Source organism: Macaca nemestrina, chromosome 10, assembly GCF_043159975.1.
Source record: "Macaca nemestrina isolate mMacNem1 chromosome 10, mMacNem.hap1, whole genome shotgun sequence".
Classification (NCBI taxonomy): Eukaryota; Metazoa; Chordata; class Mammalia; order Primates; family Cercopithecidae; genus Macaca; species Macaca nemestrina.
Window position 1 is genome coordinate 83,432,131 of NC_092134.1, and position 18,023 is coordinate 83,450,153.

General features: G+C 42.6%; 1 protein-coding gene across 11 annotated transcripts in view; it reads left to right on the top strand.

Annotated features, from left to right (window-relative positions):
• The window catches only part of LOC105492857 (Rac GTPase activating protein 1), a 36,281-nt gene extending 22,486 nt beyond the window's left edge, over window positions 1–13,795 (top strand). For all 11 annotated transcript variants that reach the window (XM_011760140.3, XM_011760148.3, XM_011760145.3 and 8 more), the window contains 12 exons: window positions 345–398; window positions 1,396–1,476; window positions 2,913–3,030; window positions 3,376–3,506; window positions 5,457–5,621; window positions 8,426–8,521; window positions 8,606–8,804; window positions 10,331–10,436; window positions 10,609–10,741; window positions 10,864–10,999; window positions 12,176–12,284; window positions 12,613–13,795. In XM_011760140.3, the coding sequence (XP_011758442.1) occupies window positions 345–398; window positions 1,396–1,476; window positions 2,913–3,030; window positions 3,376–3,506; window positions 5,457–5,621; window positions 8,426–8,521; window positions 8,606–8,804; window positions 10,331–10,436; window positions 10,609–10,741; window positions 10,864–10,999; window positions 12,176–12,284; window positions 12,613–12,688 (1,404 nt within the window). In that variant the 3' untranslated portion in view covers window positions 12,689–13,795. The remainder of the gene's footprint in view (window positions 1–344; window positions 399–1,395; window positions 1,477–2,912; window positions 3,031–3,375; window positions 3,507–5,456; window positions 5,622–8,425; window positions 8,522–8,605; window positions 8,805–10,330; window positions 10,437–10,608; window positions 10,742–10,863; window positions 11,000–12,175; window positions 12,285–12,612) is intronic.
• Window positions 13,796–18,023: the final 4,228 nt, after the last annotated feature.

Genomic DNA, 18,023 nt, shown 5'->3' on the forward strand with positions numbered 1-18,023 from the left:
CTAACATTCTGTAAGTTTTAAAACTAATTACAAAAATAATCAGAAATAAAGGATCAGCCACCGGAAATAATCACGGCAGAAGTTGATTCTTTAACCTTTTCTTGCCTCTGTGGTATTGATTCCTGATTTTATAATAATAGCTTCAATTTTTGAAAGAAAGCACATTAACTTACTATAGCTCTATAGCTCAAACACTTGAGACCTTCCCTTCTTTAACTCTCCCCGAATTGTACATTAGGTAGCCTGACTGACGAAGCCTTTAAAGTTCTCTGTAAATTTATTTGTACAGGGTTTAGGGAAGGCCTAACCAAAAAAAGAAATTAATACAGTGTAATTGTCAACAGGATTGGGACTCTTCTTTGGTGAAGACTTTCAAACTGAAGAAGAGAGAAAAGAGGGTATGTATGGTTTGTTTAGTCTTTTTTGTAAACATAGTATTAATAGAGTTATTCCTTTGCCAATTTTGCCATAATACTGCATTCCTGACATGTTGCCCTAGCCATTGTTAAGCACATAGTACAAATGAATTAATGCTGTGGAGACAGTATTGATATTCTCTTTTTTTTGAGATGGAGTTTTGCTCTTGTTGCCCAGGCTGAAGTGCAATGGCGCAATCTCGGCTGACTGCAACCTCCGCCTCCTGGGTTCAAGCAATTCTCCTGCCTTGGCCTCCCAAGCAGCTAGGATTGCAGGTGCCCGCCACCACGCCCAGCTAATTTTTATATTTTTAGTAGAAATGGGGTTTCACCGTGTTGGCCAGGCTGGTCTCGAACTCCTGACCTCAGGTGATCCACCTGCCTTGACCTCCCAAAGTGCTGGGATTACAGGCGTGAGCCACTGCTCTCAACCAGTATTGGTACTCTTTGAAGTAGTAACTTAGGACCGGATCCTGTCCATTTCACTGTTTAGGCTGCATTTCAATTCATTCGTACAGTGGAAAAGGATAAACTTAAGTTTGTTTTGAATTGTCATATGAATTTTTACACAGAACTTTTGTGCTCTAATATAAGCTTCAGATGAAATGCATGTATAATGGGATATATAGAGATCTATCTGTGTATGCTTGTTTAGGGTACTTAATGTGTTTCCAAGACTTCATGTCCTTAGTTAGGATTACAGCTGTACTTTTTCTGGTAGTATCATCTAAATTTCTCCACAGCTTGCTCATTTTTTCTAGGGCACTGAGAGCATTTTTGTACAACATATTCTTTTGGAACAGCTTATTCTTCATGTGGAAATAGGCAAAGAGAGAGAGAGAGAGAGAGCACATTGTTTGTTATTTACTGTAGCCCTAATCCCTAGGACCTGTATCCAGGTTGTCTGACGGAATAATTTTATCTTCTGTGCTTCAGTTCTGCTTGGCACTAAAGTTACGGGTCTTTGTCTCATTTTTAGCGCTCTAGTAGCCGACAGTTTGTTGATGGTCCCCCTGGACCTGTAAAGAAAACTCGTTCCATTGGCTCCACAGTAGACCAGGTAAGAATAGTCAGGCCAAGATAACAGAGATTACAGGCCCCAAGCATTAAAACTCCTCTGAGTCAGCATTGCAGCATTGTTTTGAGAGAGATGATGTTTGGTTACAGTTTTTGTTTGTTTTTTGAGAGAGAGTTTTGTTCTTGTTGCCCAGGCTGGAGTGCAATGGCGTGATCTTGGCTCACTGTAACCTCCGCCTCCCAGGTTCAAGTGATTCTCTTGTCTCAGCCTCCCAGGTAGCTGGGATAACAGGCGCATGCCACCAGGCCTGGCTAATTTTTGTGTTTTTAGTAGAGAGGGGGTTTCATCATATTGGTCAGGCTGGGCTTGAGCTCCTGACCTCAGGTGATCCGCCCGCCTCAGCCTCCCAAAGTGCTGGGATTACAGACGTGAGCCTCCGCGCCTGGCTTTGGTTAAAGTTTTTCTATGCAGTAGAATCCTTATCCATGTGAATGGAATTACTCTGATTAAGTAAATAACTGTCAGAGTGAGTCTTAGTTGCTTGAATATATGCCCCCATCACCTATGTTTATCTTCTTAAGTATGAGATTTCTTTATTTTTACTTTTTAAAGTAGAGGGAGAGTCTCTCCTTGCTGCCCAGGATGGTCTCGAACTGCTGGGCTCACGTGATGTTCCCCACCTCGGCCTCCCAAAATGCTGGGATTACAGGCATGAGCCACTGCACCCAGCCAAACATGAGATTTCAACATAAGAATGTTTCAGGTCGGGCGTGGTGGCTCACACCTGTAATCCCTGCACTTTGGGAGGCCTAGGCAGGTGGATGATCACCTGAGGTCAGGAGTTCGAGACCAGCCTGGTCAACATGGCGAAACCCCGTCTCTACTGAAAATACAAAAATCAGTCGGCCAGGCACGGTGGCTCACGCCTGTAATCCCAGCACTTTAGGAGACCGAGGCGGGTGGATCACGAGGTCAGGAGATCGAGACCATCCTGGCTAACACAGTGAAACCCCGTCTCTACTAAAACTACAAAAAATTAACTGGGCATGGTGGCGGATGCCTGTAGTCCCAGCTACTCGGGAGGCTGAGGCAGGAGAATGGCATGAACCCGGGAGGCGGAACTTGCAGTGAGCTGATATTGGGCCACTGTTCTCCAGCCTGGGTGATAGAGCGAGACTCCGTCTCAAAAAAAAAAAAAAAAATCAGTCAGGTGTGGTGGCACACGCTTGTAATCGCAGCTACTCAGGAGGCTGAGGCAGGAGAATCCCTTGAACCTGGGAGGTGGAGGTTGCAGTGAGCCGAGATCGTGCCACTGTGCACCAGCCTGGGCGATAGAGTGAAAAAAAAAAAGAGTTTCAGACTGGGGTCTTAAGTCTTGGCTAAGACTAAGGAATTTTTAACCTGCTCCAAAATACCCTATAGTAGAAGGTGAGTTAGATGCTTTGTTTGTCTTTCTCTCATTACTACTTTTGTTGCAGGGGAATGAATCCATAGTTGCAAAAACTACAGTGACTGTTCCCAATGATGGTGGGCCCATCGAAGCTGTGTCCACTATTGAGACTGTGCCATATTGGACCAGGAGCCGAAGGAAAACAGGTCCATTGAATTTGTGACTAAACTGGCCTGTGTAAAACAGCTAGTAAAATTTTGGAGAGTTGGTTTCTTAGAACCCTCCTGAGGCAGGGATTGGATGTATTGGGTAGTTTCTTACTGCTGCATACCGAGGACCAGATAACTGCTTGTATCATGCTTTACCTTTGAATTGCTAGCCTACTTGCATAACTTTAGTTTTTCTTGAAACTATTTTTTTACATAGCCATTAAGTACTCACTTTTGGCTATGATGACAGATTACTGTTTATCTCCCAATTAAAATTGGAGCTAAAATTTAGAAGCAGCAAAATACTTAAGAAACAAAGCTTAAAAGTTGCTTGTTTTCTAGGTACTTTACAACCTTGGAACAGTGACTCCACCCTGAACAGCAGGCAGCTGGAGCCAAGAACTGAGACAGACAGTGTGGGCACGCCACAGAGTAATGGAGGGATGCGCCTGCATGACTTTGTTTCGAAGACGGTAAGTCTGTGATTGTTCGTTTTGTTTTAGGTATGTTTTAATTTTTTAATTGTGAAAGTAATAAATACCAGGAATAAAGTTAAATACTTTAGTGTTATAAAGTTAAATGTCAAATTTCCTTCCTCATTCCAATTTTACTCTCCAGAAGTAACTATTGGTTACAGAGGTAAGTTTCTTTCCATTCTGTGAGTAATACTAAATTAAAGAGACCAACCTTTTCTGAAGCAATTGTTAGTGCTTTTTTTTTTTTTTTTGTGAGACAGAGTCTTACTCTGTCACCCAGGCTGGAGTGCAGTGGTGTGATCATAGCTCACTGTAGCCTTAACCTCCCAGTCTCAAGCAATCCTCCCACCTCAGCTCCTGAGTAGTTGGGATACAGATGTGTGCCACCATGCCCGGCTAATTTTTAAATTTTTTGTAGAGACCTGGTCTTGCTATGTTGCCCAGGCTGGTCTCGAACTCCTGGGCTCAAGTGCTCCTCCTGCCTCAGCTCCCCAAGTGCTGGGATTACAGGCATGAGCTACCGTGCCTGGCCGATTGTTAGTACTTTTTAGTGACACATGTTTACATTTTTTCTTGAATATATCACCTAAGATTTTCAAAATGTTTTGCTTTTGTACCATTTGATTTCTTTATGAAAATCCAAGCAAATTAACTGAGGCTCAGAGGAGTTGACATTTTTGAGCCACATGATAGTAAGTGACACATTTAACATCCAGGTTTTCTTTTTTTCTTTTTTTTCATTTGAGACGGAGTATCACTCTGTTGCCCAGGCTGGAGTGCAGTGGCGTGATTTCGGCTCACTGCAACCTCTGCCTCCTGGGTTAAAATGATCCTCCTGCCTCAGCCTCCCAAGTAGCTGGGATTACAGGCGCCCGCCACCATGCCTGGCCAAATTTTTGTACTTTTAGTAGAGATGGGATTTCACCACGTTGGCCAGGCTAGTCTCGAACTCCTGACCTCAGGTGATCCTCCCGCCTTAGCCTCCCAAAGTGCTGGGATTACAGGCATGAGCTACCATGCCTTGCCAACATCCAACATCCAGGTTTTCTGCTCTTTGTAAACAAGTTCTTTCCACTACCTCACACTGCTGCCTTCCAGCTGGATGACCTTAAATGAGTTACTTAAACTCTTTTTGCTTCTGTTTCCTCATCTTAAAATGAAGAAAACAAAACCTATCTTATGGGATTACTGTGAGAATTACATATGTAAATATGTGTAAAGGGCTTAGAAAATTTTTTGACACATACTAAGTGCTCAATAAATGTTAGTTGATTATGGCTGGGAGCAGTGGCTCACGTCTGTAATCCCAGCACTTAGGGAGACTGAGGCAGGTGGATCACCTGAGGTCGGGAGTTCGAGACCAGCCTGACCAACGTGGAGAAACCCTGTCTCTACTAACAATATAAAAATTAACCGGGCGTGGTGGCGCATGCCTGTAATCCCAGCTGCTTGGGAGGCTAAGGCAGGAGAATCGCTTGAACCCGGGAGGTGGAGGTTGCAGTGAGCCAACCTCCATCACACCATTGCACTCCAGCCTGGGCAACAAGAGTGAAACTCTGTCTCAAAAAAAGACAGAAAAAGGCCAGGCCCAGTGGCTCACGCCTGTAATCCTAGCACTTTGGGAGGCCGAGGTGGGTGAATCACAAGGTCAGGAGTTCAAGACCAGCCTGGCCAACATGGTGAAACCCTGTCTCTACTAAAAATACAAAAGATTAGCTGGGCATAGTGGTGGGCACCTGTAATCCCAGTTACTTGAATGGCTGAGGCAGGAGAATCGCTTGAACCCGGGAGGCGGAGGTTGCAGTGAGCTGAGATTGCACCACTGCACTCCAGCCTGGTTGACAGAGTGAGACTCAGTCTCAAAAAAAAAAAAAAAAAAAAAAGTTGATTATGATGATAATTTTCTAATTCATATCACTCTGTTTCTTCTGCTCTGTTTTATCCCAGGTTATTAAACCTGAATCCTGTGTTCCATGTGGAAAGCGGATAAAATTTGGCAAATTATCTCTGAAGTGCCGAGACTGTCGTGTGGTCTCTCATCCAGAATGTCGGGACCGCTGTCCCCTTCCCTGCATTCCTACCCTGATAGGAACACCTGTCAAGATTGGAGAGGTATGACTTATACGAGCCGTCATTGTTTTACGGCCTCTTTATTCGCCTTTCAAAGGCTTAGTATCAGTTTTTGTTCTAAAATTAATGATCTCAAATATATTTCTTTCCACAAACAATGAATAGAATTGTAAGATATTTACTTGAAGAGTCCTATTTGGGTTTGTCTGTCTAATACCTTTCTAAACCAAACTTCTTTGCCCTCCCCTTTTTCCTCTTCCCTGCTTCTCCTTTCCTCCTCTTCTCCCTTCCTTCCTCCCCTTCATCCCATTTTGGAAAATTTCAGACATATATCAAACTAAAGAGATTAGTGTAACTAACCCCCTGGTTCTTATCACTTAACTTCCATGACTACTAACTTGTGTCCATTCTCTTTTTTTTTTTTTTTTTCCCTCTGCTGCCTAGGCTGGAGTGCACTGGCACGATCTCAGCTCACTGCAACCTCTGCCCCCTTGGGCTCAAGTGATTCTCTTGCCTCAGCCTCCCAAGTAGCTGGAATTACAGACATGTACCACCACCATGCCCGGCTAATTTTTTTTTGGTTGTATTTTTAGTAGAGACGGGGTTTCACCATGTTGGCCAGGCTGGTCTCAAGCTCCTGACTTAAAGTGATCCGCCCACCTCAGCCTCTCAAAGTGCTGGGACTACAGGCATGAGCCACCGTGCCCGGCCATGTCCATGCTTTTTTTAATGTCTCTTTTTTTTGAGACAGAGTTTCCATGTTGCCCAGGCTGGAGTGTGGTATTGCAACTTTGACTCACTGCAGCCTCTGTCTCCTGGGCTCAAGTGATTCTCATGCCTCAGCCTCCCAAGTTGCTGGGACTGCAGGCGTGTGCTACCATGCTCAACTAATTTTTTCGTATTTTTAGTAGAGATGGGGTTTTGCCATGTTGGCCAGGCTGGTCTTGAACTCCTGACTTCAAGTGATCTGCCTGCCTTGGCCTCTTAAAGTGTTGGGATTCTAGGTGTGAGCCACGGCACCCAGCCTTTATGTCTGTTCTTGATTTATCAATACTGTCGTTGCCTCTTCCTAACTCTGTCCAATGAATTACTTGGAAGCAAATCTCAGCTATCATATAATTTTATCTGTGATAAAATTATCTTTTTATTCTTGCTTTTATGTTAGACATACTTCATAATAGGGTATCAAGATTAAGTTGCTTATTTCCAAATATTTAACCAGTTTAATCCAAACTGATTAAATCCATTAAGAAATTATTTATTGCCGGGCGTGGTGGCTCAAGCCTGTAATCCCAGCACTTTGGGAGGCTGAGACGGGCGGATCACGAGGTCAGGAGATCGAGACCATCCTGGCTAACATGGTGAAACCCCGTCTCTACTAAAAAATATAAAAAACTAGCCGGGCAAGGTGGCGGGCGCCTGTAGTCCCAGCTACTCGGGAGGCTGAGGCAGGAGAATGGCGTGAACCCGGGAGGCGGAGCTTGCAGTGAGCTGAGATCCGGCCATTGCACTCCAGCCCGGGCAACAGAGCGAGACTCCGTCTCAAAAAAAAAAAAAAAAAGAAATTATTGCTGAGCATGGTAGCTCATGCCTGTAATCTCAGCACTTTGGGAGGCTGAGGCAGGAAAATCACTTGAGCCTAAGAGTTTGAGACCAGCCTGGACAACAAAGCAAGATTCCATCTCTACAAAGAATAAATAAATAAGTTAGCCAGATTAGTGGTGTATGCCTGTGTTTATAGCTCCTCAGGGAGATAGGTTGGACTATTGCTTAAGGTGGGGAGGTTGAAACTGCAGTGAGCCATGATTACACCACTGCACTCCAGCCTAGGGAATAGAGCAAGACCCTATCTCGAAAAAAAAAAAATTTTATTATGTAAGCAACATTAGCAAGAATCAAAATGACTACCTTCCTACCTACTCTTCAGCAAATCAAATGTTATTTTCCCCTAATCCTACAAGTTCTTATCCATGCCTGTACTTTTTTTGGTTGTTTTTTTTTTTTTTTTGAGAGGATGTTTTGCTCTTGTTGCCCAGGCTGGAGTGCAATGGCGCAATCTCAGCTCACCGCAACCTCCACCTCCTGGGTTCAAGCGATTCTCCTGCCTCAGTCTCCCTGGGATTACAGGCATGTGCCACCACGCCTGGCTGATTTTGTATTTTTAGTAGAGACAGGGTTTCTCCATGTTGGTCAGGCTGGTCTCGAACTCCTGACCTCAGGTGATCTGCCCACCTCGGCCTCCTACAGTGCTGGGATTACAGGTGTGAGCTACCGCATCTGGCCACCTGTACATTTTTTTTTACACATGTTCTGTACTCTAATATAGAACCATGGAGTTCTCCCCTACAGGTAGGTTTGTGTCATGATCAACTGTGATAAGATGTGTTAAGTAATTTTTTTTTACTGAGGATAATGAAAGCATAAAAAATTATTTTTCTCTTATTCCAGAGTTCTTCTGTTAGAAAAAAAAAATCCGTTTAGAGTAATAAATTATTTTATATTAAAGGCTATACCTGTAACTTCATTATTGCTTTTTTCTGCTGTCCTTGAGTGGATGAGAAGGAGGTAGTTATAGCTGGTGGTCTTATTCCTTGTTCACATAAGAGTGTGGTATATATGAAAGAGAAAAAAAAAAAGTGTGGTATATATGATAATAAATCAGTCCTGGCATGGAGGTAGGAAAAATAATTGATAGTCTCTGTTTTAATATATGCTTTGGGAATAGGAATTTAAAAGTAGACATGATGTCCCAGTCTGAGAATAAGATTGGAGGTGGTTCTTCACATGTCGTCTTCATCTGTTGGTCTACATGGTGTAAATAATAATTTAAAACTCTTTTTTTCCAGGGAATGCTGGCAGACTTTGTGTCCCAGACTTCTCCAATGATCCCCTCCATTGTTGTGCATTGTGTAAATGAGATTGAGCAAAGAGGTCTGACTGAGGTAAGAGTCAACTGTAGGAGATGGTGAATTTGTTATTTGTGTTAATTAGGAGGTTTTTAAATAAAAATGTCATTTTGATAATAGACAGGCCTGTATAGGATCTCCGGCTGTGACCGCACAGTAAAAGAGCTGAAAGAGAAATTCCTCAGAGTGAAAACTGTACCCCTCCTCAGCAAAGTGGATGATATCCATGCTGTCTGTAGCCTTCTAAAAGACTTTCTTCGAAACCTCAAAGAACCTCTTCTGACCTTTCGCCTAAACAAAGCCTTTATGGAAGCAGCAGGTAAGGGCAGATGTAACATTTGAATATGAATTCCTCCACGGCAGTAGTTTTCTTACTCTTTTTATTTTTTTATTTATTTTTTTATTTTTTTTAGACAGAGTCTCACTCTGTCGCTCAGGCTGAAGTCAGTGGCGTGATCTAGGCTCACTGCAACCTCTGTCTCCCAGGTTCAAGCGATTCTCCTGCCTCAGCCTCCTGAGTAGCTGGGATTACAGGCGTGTGACGTCACGCCCGGCTAATTTTTTGTATTTTTAGTAGAGACGGGGTTTCACCCTGTTAGCCAGGATGGTCTCGATCTCCTGACCCTGTGATTCGCCCGCCTCAGCCTCCCAAAGTGCTGCGATTACAGGCGTGAGCTACCGTGCTGGGCCTCTTTTTTGTTCGTTTGTTTGTTTGTTTAAGACGGTGTCTCTGCTGCCCTGGCTGGAGTGCAGTGGTACTATCTCAGTTCACTGTAACCTCCGCCTCCTGGGTTCAAGAGATTCTCCTGCCTCAACCTCCTGAGTAGCTGAGATTACAGGCACACACCACCACGCCCAGGTAATTTTTTGTATTTTTAGTGGAAACGGGACTTCACCATGTTAGCCAGGCTGGTTTCAAACTCCTGACCTCAGGTGATCCACCCACCTCGGCCTCCCAAAGTGCTGGGATTACAGGCATGAGCCACCACTCCTGGCCACCTTACTCTTTTTATTAGCTCCTGCCTAGTACAGTGCCTGAAACATAGTAGGTGCTCAAGTAGTTTGATGGATGGGTAACTGTATGCGTGTCACCTTTGCCTGTCCTCTTCCTTTCTCATTACGTTATTATGCACAGTGCTCTTCCTTTCTTTCCTTCCTCTCCAGTTAGGCTGGAGCTTTTTCAGTTCTTAGACTATACCAATCTTACTCCCTACTGTAAGGCCTTCACATTTGTTGTCTCAACCTGAATGCTCTTACATTAGATATTGTATGGTTTGCTCCTTTATTTCTTTCATATTTCTCTTCATATACCTTGTCCCCAGAAACACCTTTTCTGACAACCTTATCTAGATTAACGGCTCTCATTTCTTTCTAGCTTCTTGCCTGCCTTGTTTCTTCATTTATGTATGACTCTACCTGATAGGTATTTGCTTTTTGACTGACTCCACCAATAGTATGTAGGTTACATAAGGTAAGGGCTTTATTTACTTCTCCTTTATCCTTGGCACTTGTACCTGGCACATCGTAGGCCCTTAAATATGTTTTATGAATGAATACTTTCTTGGTAATTGTAGTCACTGCAATTGTATGCCTGTCTTCCTAGCACATCTGTTGCCAACTGCTTTCCCTAACTTCAAAGGCCGATTTTTTAAAAGTTCTGACTTCTAATATTGAGCTGTTGGCCAGTATCCTGCTTGTTAATGAAACCAGAGTCTGATGTAGTCATGAACTAATCAGGAGTTTCAGAAGCTTACTGTATAGATGAGACTTTGTGGTCGATAACTTGGAAGCCCGCTGTCAAGGGAAAGAAGTTTAGGCCTCTTGGTGCTTTCTTTTCAATTACAGAAATCACAGATGAAGACAACAGCATAGCTGCCATGTACCAGGCTGTTGGTGAACTGCCCCAGGCCAACAGGGACACATTAGCTTTCCTCATGATTCACTTGCAGAGGTGAGTACCGCAGAAACTTGTTCTGGGAGTTAGGGAATTTTTTTCCAAGGGGAAGATAATGTGAGTTGAGTGTTTGGGAGTATAAGGGATGAATTGTTTTCTTACAGAATTTATATTTTGGTCTGCATTTAAGCAAGGAGCAAGACTTCTAATTTAATATTCTTTTGCTTAGAGTGGCTCAGAGTCCACATACTAAAATGGATGTTGCCAATCTGGCTAAAGTCTTTGGCCCTACAATAGTGGCCCATGCTGTGCCCAATCCAGACCCAGTAACAATGTTACAGGACATCAAGCGTCAACCCAAGGTAGGCAGGTGCAGGGGGTGTGTGTGTGTGTGTGTGTGTGAACTTGTGTAATGTGATAACATAAAAGAAAGTCGAGAAGCCCTGGGCTTTGGAAGTTTGCTAACAGATTTGCTGGCTTTTAGGTGGTTGAGCGCCTGCTTTCCTTGCCCCTGGAGTATTGGAGTCAGTTCATGATGGTAGAGCAAGAGAACATTGACCCCCTACATGTCATTGAAAACTCAAATGCCTTTTCAACACCACAGACACCAGATATTAAAGGTAAGGCCCAAGATGTGCTTCTTCAGGGACTTGGCTCCCTCTTTAGTTTTAGTCATGTGCCCTCTTCCTGCCTTTGCTAGAGCTGTTTGAAAATTCTAACATTAAAGGAAAATTTGTATAATTCTACCATTGTAATTTTTTTTCGCTTTTCCATGTTCTCCTTTCTTTATCCATATGGATATATGTTTTTTAAATATAGATATAATAGGCTGGGCATGTTGACTCACACCTGTAGTCCCAGCACTTTGGGAAGCCGAGGCAGGCGGATCACAAGGTCAAGGGATTGAGACCATCCTGGCCAACATGGTGAAACCCCATCTCTACTAAAAATACAAAAATTAGCTGGGTGTGGTGGCACATGCCTGTAATCCCAGCTACCTGGGCTGCTGAGGCACGAGAATCGCTGGAACCCAGGAGGCGGAATTTGCAGTGAGCTCAGATCGCGCCACTGCACTCCAGCCTGGTAACAGTGAGACTCCGTCTCCAAAAAAAAAAGATATAATAATAGTTTAAATATAATCCATTCTTATTTCACTTAGCATGTTGTGAGAACTTTTTCTCATATATAATCTTATTTGCTTAAATGTTCTAGTAGGTATTAACATTATTTTATAATTTTTCATAATTACAAGTAATGCTATAGTCAATATTATATGTATGTATCCTCTTTTCCCTTAATGATAAATTCCCAAGAGTGGGAATCACTGAATTAAATGGCTTAAACATTTTTACGAATCTTGATATGTTTTACCAACTTGATTTCTTAAATTTCTTATAGGCTTTTCCAATTTCTATTGCTAACCAACAATTTGATATGAATAGGCTGGTTTCACTCCAGTCTCACTGTCATTGGAGACTCATTCTTTCATTATTGCAAGTTCCTTCTAAGGAAGCATATTGTTTCTTCTAGTATAGCTAAAAGTCAGATGTTTAGATGTTAGATTTGTGAAGTGTGGAGTTAGAGAATGGCCTAAATCAGGAAGTGTCAGCTATTCATTGAGTTCAAAAGATACACTAGTGTGTTACAGAATGATGACAAAAATGATTTCTGGGACTTTGCTAGATGTCTAACCTTAGCTCTTAAGTGCTTCAGAGGGTAATCAGCTTAAAACTAGCCATCTAAACAGATACCTTCTTTTTTCCCACCTTTCTTAAAAATATATCTGAACTTTGAAGTGAGTTTACTGGGACCTGTGACCACTCCTGAACATCAGCTTCTCAAGACTCCTTCATCTAGTTCCCTGTCACAGAGAGTCCGTTCCACCCTCACCAAGAACACTCCCAGGTATGCAGAATTGGCCTTCCTAGGAAATAAAAAACAATTGCTTTCTTACACTTCCTATTATATTGAAGCTTATTGAAAGAAAAATTGCATTAGATTTTAGCTAGCAACTAGACTTTATAAAAGGGAACGTGGAGCTATAAGGATTCCTTCTTTAAAAAGGTTCTGAAAGTCTTTACTATTTCCCCGCCCTCATTGTAGGTGACTAAGAGTACCTTGCAAAATAGTTGTCTAGGGTTTCCTACTTATAGTGGGTCATATCAAGTAATATTATAGTTGTTTATTCAACCATTTTTTATAGAATACTTGTCCAGTTCATTCTCTTTTGTAGATTTGGGAGCAAAAGCAAGTCTGCCACTAACCTAGGACGACAAGGCAACTTTTTTGCTTCTCCAATGCTCAAGTGAAGTCACATCTGCCTGTTACTTCCCAACATTGACTGACTATAAGAAAGGACACACCTGTACTCTGCTCTGCAGCCTCCTGTACTCATTACTACTTTTAGCATTCTCCAGGCTTTTACTCAAGTTTAATTGTGCATGATCGTTTTATTAAAACTGTGTATACCTTCCCTTCCTTCTCCTCAAGTCACATAATATCAGCACTTTGTGCTGGTGGTTATTGGGAGCTTTTAGATGAGACATCTTTCCAGGGGTAGAAGGGTTAGTATGGAATTGGTTATGATTCTTTTTGGGGAAGGGGGTTATTGTTCCTTTGGCTTAAAGCCAAATGCTGCTCATAGAATGAACGATCTTTCTCTAGTTTCGTTTAGAACTGATTTCCATGAGACAATGACAGAAACCTTACTTATCTGATAAGATTGGCTTGTCTCAGGGTGGGAAGTGGGAGGGCAGGGCAAATAAAGGATTAGACCAGAGGATTTAGGATGCCTCCTAAGAACCGGAAGTTCTCATTCCCCATTATGAACGGAGCTATAATATGGAGCTTTCATAAAAATGGGATACATTGAGGACAGAACGAGTGATGGGAATATGCATAGCTTTAATTTGGATGATTAGATCTTTAATAGTGTTGAGTGGCACAACCTTGTAAATGTGAAAGTACAACTTGTATTTATCTCTAATGTGCCACTGGCTGAACTTTGAGTTCATTTGGGGTCAAAGCCAGTTTTTCTTATAAAATTGAATTCATTCTGATGCTTGACCCCCATACCCCCAACCTTGTCCAGTGGAGCCCAACTTCTAAAGGTCAGTATGTCCTTTGGCATCCCAACTAACAATAAAGAGTAGGCTATAAGGGAAGATTGTCAATATTTTATGTGGTAAGAAAAGCCACAGTCATTTTTTTCTTTGCACTTTGGATGCTGAAATTTTCCCATGGAACATAGCCACATCTAGATAAATGTGAGCTTTTTCTTCTGTTAAAATTATTCTTAATGTCTGTAAAAATGATTTTTTTCTATAGAATGTTTGACTTCATATTGACCTTTACCTGTAAAACACCTATTTCGGATAATATTTGGAAAAAAAAGTAAATAGCTTTTTCAAAATGAACATGAGGCTGGTTTTCTTGTCTTGGAAGGTAATTTTCAATGCCTTTTTGAAAATCATTTCTGGGGCTGGGCATGGTGACTCATGCCTATAATCCCAGCACTTTGGGAGGCCAAGATGGGTGGATCACCTGAGGTCAAGAGTTTGAGATATGGCCAAACCCTGTCTCTACAAAAAATACAAAATTAGCCGGGCGTGGTGGCACACACCGGTGATCCCAGCTACTCAGGAAGCTGATGTGGGAAAATTGAGCCTGGGAGGCGGAGGTTGCAGTGAGCTGAGATCGTGCCACTGCACTCCAGCCTGGGTGACAGAGTGTGAGACCCTGTCTCAAAAAAAAAAGAAAAAATTACATCCTTCAACATGTCTTGACTCTTGTTCATCCCCATCTCCCACTCTCTGGACCCACCCCAGTCTTACCACCACCGGGAGTTTGTTTCTTCATTTCTCATCAGTCTTTCTTTGTCCAAACTGGAGTTGTAGAGTTGTCCTGTGCCTGTTGTGTTGTTTAAAGAAACCACAGTCATGAGTTGCATAATGACGGGGATACATTGAGAGGTGCTTCATTAGGTGATTTCATTGTTGTGTGAACCTGAGTGTCCTTACACAAACCTGGATGGTGTGACCTACTACACACCTAGGCTATATGGTAGAGCCTATTGCTCCTAGGCTACAAACCTGTACAGCATGTGACTGTTCTGAACACTGTAGGCAGTTGTAACACATGGTAAGTATTTATGTATCTAAACTGAAAGGGTACAGTAAAACTATGGTTATTATAATCTTATGTGACCACTGTTGTGTATGGGATGCATTGTTAATCAAAATGTAATGTAGTGTGTGACTGTACTTAAAAAATAACAACAACAACTTTTTAAACAAGTCTTTAGGGACCAGAATGGCGCAGATAAAAAAAACATTGCCTCTGGCTGGCTGACTGCCTAGAACATCCTTCACTGCTGGAAGTGACTCTGGAGTGAGCTGGAATGATTAACTGAGGGCACCTGCACTTGGAACTCTGAAGCTGGTGAACAGAATGTATCTGAGATTGAACGTAAACAGTTGCAGGCTTAATATGTAACTGTGGAGAGAGGAGGCAACCTACTGGCTTTTTTCCCAGGAGGGGGCAGCTTCACGGCAGGGCCCATCTGCCTCAGCAAATTGACAGAGGATGGGTCCCATACCCCCTTTCACACATGCCGGCTAGGCCTTATTTTTTAAAACTCTGCCCTAGATGCTACCTCTTTTCTTATGTCTTTGCAATCCTAGCATTGGCCTGGTTCCATATTTGCTGTTCTGTAGTATCTCCCCAGGGTGCATTTCAAGTCACTAATGTAGAGGAAGTAAATGGATTGTGTAACATTAGTGAAGGCAAGGCTACCCTATGCAGGAACCAATGGTCCATTAACGAAAAAGGAAATGGTCCTGTGTGTCAAATGTTGGCAACCATTTGCTCAGTTTTTGGGCTAGGCCAAGAGACCTTAGCCATGAAAATAATTCTGATGATAGCAAAGGGAAATATATACCCACCTTCAACTTCTTTAACAGTACTTCCTGCGGAACAGTCTGACTTTCCAGGGTCTTCTTAATTAAATTATACCTCCTCAGTGTGAGGGCTGTGGAAGGGGGTCCAGTGCTTTGGTGTAGGCATCACTCCATCTCTTACTCCTAACCCTTTCTGATGTTCCTCTCTTTTAATGCAGTTTAATTTTACTGTCACACTTGCTAATAAACAGAATCTTTAAATTGTGACATTTACCTCTATTCTCCCTGATCTATGCAAGACTCCCGAATTTGATGTTTATCTAACTGGGCAAGCATTACATGGTTGGATTCAGCCACAACAATTTGAGTTTATTACTGGGTGTTTAACAACTTAGCCTTCCTTAAGAAGGTGAATTCATTGCTTGCAGAGATAGAAGAAGGAATGTGAGTTTTGTTCAGAGGACGTTTAGGGTGCACAATTGATTTACTAGGGGAAAAAAGTAGTCATTTTTGGTTATGAACTGAACCGGTGGCATTGAAAGTGGTCTTGTGTTCTTTTTATTTTATTATTTATTTTATGCCTCCCAAGTAGCTGGGACAACAGGCATGCCCCACCATGCCCAGCTAATTTTTAATTTTTTTATAGAGATGAGGTCTCACTATGTTGCCCAGGTTAGTCTCAAATTCCTGGACTTAAGTGATCCTCCTGCTGCAGCCTCCCAACAAAGTGCTGGGATTACAGGCATGAGCCACTGTGCCCAGCCAGTTCTTGCATGCTTAAATTATTAGGCAGCACAAAACGACAAAGAGAGCCGAGTGAGTACAGGGAGCAAAGGTATCAGGCTTGCTGTTTTTGTTTTGTTATGGTAGGGTCTACCTGCACACCTATTTAGCTTCAGATAGATTGATATGGTTTGTGTCACCACCCAAATCTCATCTTGAATTGTAGTTCCCATAATCCTCACATGTCGTGGTAGGGACCCAGTGGGAGGTAATTGAATCATGGGGACAGTTACCCTCGTGGTGTTCTCTTGATAGCAAGTTCTCACAAGATCTGATGGTTTTATAAGGAGCTTCCCCCCTTTTGCTCTGCACTTCTTGCTGCTGCCATCTGAAGAAGGACATGTTTGCTTTCCCTTCTGCCATGATTGTAAGTTTCCTGAGGCCTCCCCAGCCCTGCTGAACTGTGAGTCAATTAAACCTCTTTCCTTTATAAATTACCCAGTCTTGGGTATGTATTTATTAGCAGTGTGAGAATGGAATAATACATAGATACATACACACACACGTACATTACACATGATTTCCTGTTGGAAAAGCATTTAGAGGCCCCACTGCTATGCCTGGCAGGCCAAGGGGTTCAATCGTGCATCACCTTTTCTTAGGCTTTCAGCATGGGCAGGGCAAGAGCTGGTGTGGATACCCAGATGTGAGAAGTGAGGGTGGCACAGCTCACACAGTAGGTTCTTGATCAATGTGCTTTGATGATAGTCTGGGTGATGACTCAGGTTTCAGCCACTGATGGAAAAAGCTTTCAAGCATGCAGAGTTGGGGCACGTTAGCCATTCTGCTTTTAGTGTAAACAGGGTTTGGAGAATGGCCACTTAACCTAAGAACTTGGTAATTTTTTTATATGCCCCCTGTAGTGGGGATATTTTGTAAATAAGTGAAGGCGCCAGGCCAGGAGGTCCCTAACTTGAGTAATTTATTACACACTGGTTCTCAGAGCTGTATTTGTTGATGGTTTGTGTTCACAAAGTCAGGTGGAAGACAGCTTGACGCCACCAGGAATAACCTTGTAGCATGTGGGAGTTTTGTCCTCTGCAATTGCGTGGGATGGGGAAGGAGGCTACTTTTCAGGGACTCCTAGTTGGAAGCAGGAATTTTTCCTTTTGTCTACCTTTCTCCCTCTATAACTCTTGCCAGGCTTCATTTAGCTGCATTGTTTTTTATGCAGCATTACTCTCATATCTCACACAATTGGGTACCATCTGTGTGCTAGGCTCAAACACATGTAAATGGATATTTAGACTTATAATAAAGCACCAGTTAAATCTTCTCTGGTCATCACTGAAGATGGAATTAGGAACTGATTCCCCATAAAGTCTTTAGGGAATTTAATATGGTGATTTACCATATATAGAGCGCTTTCATTTATCATCTTACTTGATCTCACTTCACTCAATGGGAGGTGGGGCAGGACAGGTGATACTATCCCAGTTAACAAATTCAGAGAGGTGATTTGGCCCAAACTCCTACCAACTAATGTGTAGCTTACCTGGGGTTAGAATCTAGGAGTTACAGCTTAGTCTGAAGGTTAGCCCTGGTGCTTGCTATTTCAGACTTCAGAGAGCATTGTGGGGCCTGTAAGTGTATTATTCGGTTCTTAAGTACTAGTAAATGGCCTTTGCTTGGAGCCAGTGTTATTCACATTCCATGCAAGGAAGGATCTTGTCCTGCAAAATGAGCAACTATAAAATGAGCAGGCTGTAGAAAGAGATGATCATTTAATTGCAGGAGTTCTCCCTATTATCCTAAGAACTTTTTAAGTCACACCCAACCTAGAGCCGCAGATTGCACTGAGGACTGTATGTATGTGGATGTAGTATGCATTCTCATTATGCATTCTCAGCAGATGACCCAGAAAGAGCAGGGAGGCCCAGACTGCTGGAGAAGGCATGTGGGGCAGAATTTCCTAATGGTTGTCTGGGAGAGTGGAAGACCTGGGCTTGGTGATGTAGGGCTG